General features: G+C 46.5%; 1 protein-coding gene across 3 annotated transcripts in view; it reads right to left on the bottom strand.

The window, feature by feature from the left end:
• Nucleotides 1–6,327: 6,327 nt before the first annotated feature.
• The window catches only part of ABTB2 (ankyrin repeat and BTB domain containing 2), a 135,952-nt gene continuing 134,383 nt past the window's right edge, over nucleotides 6,328–7,896 (bottom strand). For all 3 annotated transcript variants that reach the window (XM_050897756.1, XM_050897755.1, XM_050897757.1), the window contains one exon: nucleotides 6,328–7,209. In XM_050897756.1, coding sequence (XP_050753713.1) covers nucleotides 7,012–7,209 — 198 coding nt within the window. In that variant the 3' untranslated portion in view covers nucleotides 6,328–7,011. The remainder of the gene's footprint in view (nucleotides 7,210–7,896) is intronic.

The raw sequence follows: 7,896 nt of genomic DNA, 5'->3' as shown, positions 1-7,896 counted from the left end.
TTGCTTTGGGGGAGCGGGTCTGCTGGATGTGCTGCTGTCTGAATGCTCTCTGTGCCTGACTTGGTCCTGAGAGACAAAGCAGCAAGTTGTAGCGCAGGGGATGTTACAGCCGGCTGGGGCAGGAGGGGCTGCAGCCGGCGCTGGAGCCCTTTCGGGGGACGTTCTCCATCTCCTCCTGGATGGCTGGGCCTGGAGGCTGTTCTCTAGCCCAGGGGCTCTGCAGCGTCAAAACCACAGTTCCCGTGGGTACCTGTAGGACTGTGGTTTTCCAACATCTTGCTTAGCTCAATGCAGAAACCTCTCGAGTTGGTCACATTTGTCTGAGGGATGGTTATTGTAGTAAAAGGGGTTGTTTTTTTTTATGGATTGTCCCAAGCCGGTCACATCCTTTAGCCATTTGAGGAAGGGATGACAAAGATGTGCTTGAAGTGGTGGTCAGGTAAGGAACTGGTATCAAATGGTTACTGCCCGAGTATCATCGGCTTGCCCACTTCATATGGTCTGCTTGGCAAGATTCAACTGTGGTTTAACAGGCTGCAAGTCAAAGCTTTAAACACTTTCAGAGTCCTTTTAAAGCGTGTTGAAACTTTGCACTAATAAAGCAGCAGTAATTCTTTTGGATTCTCTAACCTATGCAGATCGCTGGGTTTGTTCACCCAGGTGGTAGTGTTTTACTTGCTGTGGGCCTTACTGTCTAATAGGTGATAGTATCAGGCGGCTTTTTTTATTGCATATTACGTCTTGTGCTAAGAAAATGCTGATTGAACTTCCTTCAAATGTAGAAGTGGTGCAAATTACAATGCATGTCTCAGGAGGGCTGTTAAACTCTAGTTCTACTAATAGGTTCAAAACTAAGGTTTAAGAGAAGTTTTATTATAGAACACCCATGTGCTGTTAGGGCTCAGAAATTGGTTTGCGTTCTTTAAGGGCTAAGCTGAGGATCAGATGGCCAAGAAGTTCAAAAAAAGTTCATATTTATATGAAAAACATGTCAAAGTTTCTGTTTATTTATAAGGCCATGCTAAACAGCTACGAAACAGTGTATGAATTCGACCGTCCTCTGCTTCTGCTGGGACTATGCCAAAGCTGTGACCCGCGCGTGGCTGTGATGAAGCTGTTACTGTGTAAGCCTTAAGTCAGGCTGAGGTTTCTGGTTGTTTCAGGAAATACGGCCTCATGCTAGTAGGCAGCAGTCATAAAAACTTTGACGTCCGACTTACTGGCACTGTCTTGGGGAAAGTACATTGGAAGCCTTCAGGATGACAGGCTGGGTAGGAGCTGATCTCTGAAAATACCTATAGTTCAGCAAGACTGCTTGTAAATCGTCTGTAAATCAAGGTGGAAGACAGTAGGCAAAACTAAACTGGATTCTTCAAGCAGATTAGAATCTTACTGTTTAGCTGAGATCTTTCTAGAGCTGCCTCCGCTGCTTTCTGTAGGCTGTAGTAGTTCTTGCTCTTTTGTCTGTGAACCGAGCGTACTGTAGTTGTAAAAGACTTGGAGGATTTGAGCTGCATGTGTGCCCCTCCATGTCTGAGTGGGACCTGTGTTTGAGGAGAATTTTGCTGTTTCTACAGAAAACGTGTGTGTTCAGTTGAACTGTTCTTTTTCAGGTTTTCCGTGTACATTTTATGATTCCTGGCAGCTTTTTGGATTCCTCTGCCTGTCTGTTGCTCTTTGAACAGCAAAGTGGAAAAAAGCCCTCAGATACTAAAATAAGTGAGAGATGTGGATTTATATTTTTATTTTTTTAACGAGTCTAGTCAAACCACATTTTCCTCTGTCTGTGCTTTCCATCAGTCAAGCTGGGTTAAAATTCCAGCTAGAGTAAGGGCTAGCTGAATGCAATCCAACAACAAAGCAAGAACGCATGTCTTTCTGTAGCCAGAAGCGCGCTAAAAATGCCACGCAACATAGGAGCCGAGAAGAGAGCGAGTTCTGTATCTTTGAATTTTAGGATTGGGTTGGTTTGCTTGGTTTTGAGCCTGTTTCCCTCTGACTAGGGCAGGTTTCTGGTCTTTCTGTACCCGGATCCCCTGCAGATGGGGCTGTAAATGCTTGAAGGAGCCTGATGTACTGCTAATTGCATTTAACCGCAGGCAAAGCCAGCTCAGCTGTGTCCGTGCCTCCTCCTTTCCTACTCAGGGGGACAGGTCTTTGCACAACCCAGTAACCACGTGCGTTAGTGTCTCGGGCCCTGTTTTAAACCTACGAGGTCAGTTTATGGCCTTTTTTCAGCGCTCTCTGGATCGCTGATCTGTCACGTTGCTGCAGGTTCGCTCTCTCCTCCTCTCCTGTGCCCAAGAGAGCTTGTTTCCCTGCAGTGATGGAGGAGTGTGGCTAATTGGAGGAAAACGGGAAGGCCACGTGTAGCTGAGCAGCTCTCTGCAGGTGGTGGGTAGATGTGACCTAGTTGTCAGTGGAATCATCCTGCTTGCTTGGAGACCCGTGAGCTATTTTGACAGCTGGAGCGAGCTGACCTCTGCAAGGTAGCTGGGAGGAAGTAAAACCGGTGAAGCTGAGGATCTTCCCCGCTGCTGGGAGCTGGCTGTACTTTCAGGAGGGGTCTTGCCTCCCACAGCTGTGTGAGGGAGAAGCGAGCTGTCTGGACAGCAAAGGTTGGCATACTGGATAAGGGCAAGGCGTAGAAGCGGCAGGAGGAAGTTATGTCTTTTCCATTTGGCCATTGTGATATTCCCTTGGGAGTTTTTTTTGCTTCCACAGCTGGATTTTTGTTTGACTATGTCACTACTACTTCCCTGTGCAGTCTCTGAATCACAAGCCTGTCTCTTGGTAAGGGCCCTAAAACTGCATGCACCTCGTGGCGTGCGTTTTCCAACGACTGCTTTCTGTTAGCAGGCGTGTGAAGGCTGAGGATGGAGAGGGGTGGCGAGGGACACGGGTAGCCTTCTCCTGCCTGAGCTAAACGTGGAGACAGGAGCGTTGGGTGAAATCCTGTGCTCGGTCTAGTAAGCTGCCCATCCAGTGAGTGCGTATGTGAAGCAATGAGCTTTGACTGCCCTGTGCGGGAGGGTAGTGCTGTAGCCGAGCAGTTGTGAACTGGCCTGCTCCGTTTTCTAGTTACAAACGGTAGGAAAATGGATAGCACTGAAATGCTTCCAGCTCTGGGGCCGGGTGTTGCTGCTAGCAAGGCCTTTGTCCCTGCTGTGCTGTGATTTTTCATCATATGACAGAAACCTTTTTTCCTGCCCCTCTTTTGCTTGAGCAAATAGCGCTGAGTGCAATATTCTGTTTTCTTTGCTGTGGATTAATGGATCCCTTCTACTCAAAACCAGCCCTTTGGGGAGGCAAATCGAGTCCTCTGCCACAGGCAGTGGCGACAGCAGCTTGCTGCCCCTGTTTCTCAAGGGAGTCGCCACTCTCCTCTTGTGTTTCCTTGGCCGTCTCCGTTACGGCAGGTGCAGGAAGCAATGTCTGGTTGCTTGGGCAGCATTTGGTGAGGGCAAAGGGCCAGTTAGTAGCGGTGCTACATTAGCCGGTGCTTGCCTGCTGTGTGCAAAGGCTTATTATAACGTAAAAAGGTTTTATTTTAGGCTGAAAGTCATCGAGCATGTTCAGGCAGATGTGTGAGCTCAATTTATTTCCTCTGCTCCATGAAATGATGTCATCATGGCCAGCAAAGTTTTGTGCTTCCCCAAAGCTGGGCAAACTCTGCTACATTACTTTCTAGGGTGCCAAGGGCGGCGCTGTATGAAATACAGGCGGTATGCAACTAGTTTCCTAAGAAATTTCTGTTTAATCTACTTGTTAAAAGTGCTCCAAAGGGAATCGTAGGTGTTTGTATTCCACGATTCTTGAGAACAAGTCGGTGTTTGTATTGGTGGGTTTCCAAGCGTGCTGGTGCAGTGGCACAACGCAAGAGAAAGCACCCCTCCTGTATCATTCCCAGCAGACTTCTCTCGGATGATGTAAATCAAATGCTAAGAAATGCTTGTGACGCTAATTTAGTACAGAACTGGATTTCAAGTCTTGCTACACCAGAAAGATAAGCTGCACGGTTCCCTTTGTTTAGATGCGTGGTGGGAAATTCAGGGAAAGAAACAATTACAAAGAGGTTCTCAGCAGCCAAGTAGAGGTGCTGGCTGTATTAATGGTTTCCTCGGAAAAGTGCTTAGCATCCTAAGAAAGCATTTGAGTCCTGTGGAGGTCACACCAAATTGAGAGTTACAGCTCAGCCGTTATCCCCACACTCCGCCGGGGTCTGCAAGATTTATGGGGTAAACTTGGGGGGGAGCAGAGAAATTTCTGGGTCAAAATCTTGCTCTGCCAGCAGAATTAAACCTGTATACTTCTTACCCCGTAGCTAAATAAATGCCCGTGCTTCCTGTACTGTTGTGTGCCTGATGTTGCGTGGCTGTCAGAGTGTTCTTAAATGCTCTTTGCTCTGACATGAATCCCGCTACTGCCACAGCGAAGCACCAGCCAGAGCCATTTTGGGGTTCTGAGGGGACTCGGAAAGGAAGTGTGACCTGCTTTTTCACATTTTATTTGTTAGATTTGGGAGCGAATCAGATGTTTAGCTTCTGAGGACTGCTTGAATACCTCCGGGTTAAGAGTTGCTTTAACCCTCAATGTCTCTTCTGCTGCAGAGAAGAATCCCAGAATTAGGATTTTTCTTAGACACTACCGTCTGCTGCTTTTTGATGGAAAGCAGGTAAACTTACTTCAGCGAGGGAAAATGCAAGTTAAACTTATTATTACTTCAAAAAATGTTTGAGCCTAGGAAGGGGAAATGAATGCCTCTTTATCCCTTGTTTTAAAGCAGAACGTTAGGTATCTATACCAAAACAAGTTTAAAATGCTAAAACTGCAACGGCCTTTTCCACAGCAGTGTCTTTAAATATGGTTTTTCTCATTGTTAGAAGAGCAGAATAAATAACAGCAGCTGTGTATTTTAAAATTACGTTGTTAATAAACTCCTGGTACATTTACATAAATGACAACATTAATGTACAATTAACAAAGCATTGTAATATTACAGCAACAAAAGAGGACCTACATATTTGTACAGATAGCTGGAGCAGCTACTTGAAAATACTTTCCAAGATAAAGCCTTTTGTGGTATTTTTCAGGCAGACCAGTGATAATTTTGAAACATCTGTATGGCTTTCTGGTAATAAATAGGGTTATTGAAGCTGGTGATCTTCAAAAGTGGCTGTGTACCTGAAGCACAAATTGGAGCGTGCCCTGACCAACTTGTCTGTCAGCTTACTGAGCCTAGACTAGTCGTTCTTATCCTTGCATGCAGTTTGCCTCTCCTGTAAATCCTTTAGGAATGAGGTGATGTCAGATTTTGATGGATTTGTTGGGAGATGCTGGAGTTCGTTCTCCTTCCCTTCAGCTACCTAACCCATGTGTATGTCGTGCTTTGGAGCTTGGGCCCAGCTGAGCCTCCAGTGTGTTCGGTTACAATATTAATTGTTGAATTTCTAAGAAGCAGTAGTTCTCCACTGAAAATGCGGCTTCCTCTTCTCCTTCACCTACCTATAATGAATGAAAGCGTCTTAGCAAATGCTTTTGGTGGGTGCTAACAAAGATCAGTGGGAATATCTGAAGGTCTTTCCTTAAAGCCGTGGGTAAGAGCAAGGTCTGTGTTTTTACACAATAACTGCCTTCTTACGGTTGGGATTATTTAAAATAAAAAACCCACAACCGTTGCTTCAGACTCGAAACTCTAGATTGAACTGTCTCCTTTTAGTTCTCCTAAGTCAGCTAGAAGGCGGCCTAGAATGAGTCCTTTTGGACCAGAAACATCTGTCTGCTGCGAACAAAAGAAAAACGTGAATCCTGGGCCCTCAAGCTGAGGCATCCTGTTGAAGTGCTGCCGCCTAAATGTTAGACTGCAGCCTGCCTCTAGGAACCGGTCAGGTGTGCGCTGTGCCCAGTCCCGCCTGAGGTAGCGTATCTGTGGCAAGGACGTCATTCCACGGATGAGGCCGTGGAAGCGGAGCCTAGAGGTCAGAGCTTCTAATCCCAACTAGCTCCAGAGAGAGAACAAAGCATCAAGCTATACGTTCCTCAGGGTCTTAGGGAGACTTTTATTGCTGTTAATGCTATTGGACAGTTTTTCAGCCTAGTGCTAGCTCCTACTACACCTGAGTCTTTTAGAAAGCATCTTTTATGGTGTCAGGTCTCACAGATAATGTTCAGAAACAGGTTTTTAAGGTGAAAGTGATTGGGACTATCAAACCTTGACAGTGAAAGGGCAGACAGTCCTTTTTTTCCCTCCTCAAAATGGATCCAGATTAACAACTAGCACAGTGAAACCGTATTAAAAAAAAAATACAAAAAACCCGATTCTCCCCTCCCTGCCCCAGCTCGGTTCTTCATATTAGGTTTAAAGAGTGAGTAATTTCAGAGTTAGTTTCTACTGAGCTTTGAACATCTACAAAATCTCTCTCTCTCACAAGGTGCAAACAGTTTGGGGGAAAATTTATGTCAGAGTCTCTTGACATGTGTAGATACTGGCATTTATTACTGCAGTGAAGTAGATTGTGTACACCAGCCTTTGTGTTCAGACAGATGACTTGTTGAACGGGCAGTGGTCCATAGATTAGAAAACTCCTTCTATGCAGCCTTTTTACAAGTAAAACATCTATGCGTATGAACTAGGTGGCCATTATGGTGTGTAGACAGACACTTAAGCCTACATATTAGGTGTTGGGTCTAGGTAAATCGCCTCGCTTCTCTACAGCCCTGCATTGTGCTTGTTTAAAATGGCAGCGTGGATCTTCTCTTCGGTTCAGGTTCTTCACTTGCAGCCTCAGTTCTTGTTTGCGCTGTGACAGTGTTTCTGTGACAGCAGTAGCACAGAGAAGCCAGCTCCCCCTCCGTCAGTGGGACGAGGCGCAGCACCCTTGCCTGGGGGGTGTCTGGTGTAGGGGGCTTTCGGCAAGATCCAGAAGGCAAAAAGGCAAGCCGCAGCTTTGCCTGACGACGCATCCCCGTGCAGTTTTGAACCGGTGCTCCTGCCACCGCCTTCTTCCCGCTTCACACCCTGGAGGTGACGTACACAGAGTGCAGGCGGCTGGCCAGCGCTGTCTGCAAGTCCCGCAGAGGGTCCAGGCCTTGCACTTTGCTGTTCCTGCTGTAGATCAGCTGTTTGAACGAGTCCTGTTCTAGAAGAGAGCTCATGTGTTTGAGGAAGAAGCCTTCACAAAAAGAGGCTAGTTCAGGTGCGTTGTGAATCTGCAGGAGAGAGGAAGATCAATTAGCCTTTTCTGTATGTCACAGACCTAAAGGACGTGCCTGAGCTGCTTCTCATTCTAACGCTTTTCCCTTTAATGTTTTCCAAGATGGAAAAGGGACGGCAAGAACAGTGGAAAAGCACTGAAGGTAGGACCGGTGATGGCCGATAATTTCTTTTGGTGCTTTTTGCAGGGAGGCATTCAGGCTTTTTTTTTTTTAATTCCTTCCCCTGACGGCCTGCTGTTGGCAGAGCCACTGGCCTGCACCCCAGTCGCTTCCTCTTCAAGGAGCAGAGCAGCTGGCTGATGAAGCGGCCAAGGTACCTGTTTAGCTGCGCAGGCGGGGAGTTTGTGTGCCGCAGCGTAAAACGCTGCGCTGCCAGATGGCGTGCACAGCTCGCGGCAGTAAGAATATGGTTCATAGGATGCGAGCCTAACTCCTAGAAAAAAAGGAGCTGAATGTAGGAAAATAGGGATGTTTGTTAGACTTCTAAAACATGTTAGGTGGATTTCTGGCTGTGATCTGGTTCCTTTTGCTTCAGAACCAATGGGGGAAACTCAGTAACAGAAGAACAGTGAAACTCAAGTTCAGTGTTAAGAAGCACTGTGCACACCCCCCACGTTTCTGGGGACTTTTGTGCAAATAGTAATTTAAGGAAAAGTATTAAAGGCCAGTAGGGAATGCTCC

This window comes from Gymnogyps californianus, chromosome 5 (genome assembly GCF_018139145.2).
Source record: "Gymnogyps californianus isolate 813 chromosome 5, ASM1813914v2, whole genome shotgun sequence".
NCBI classification, from domain to species: Eukaryota; Metazoa; Chordata; class Aves; order Accipitriformes; family Cathartidae; genus Gymnogyps; species Gymnogyps californianus.
This window is presented reverse-complemented; position numbering and strand designations above follow the sequence as displayed.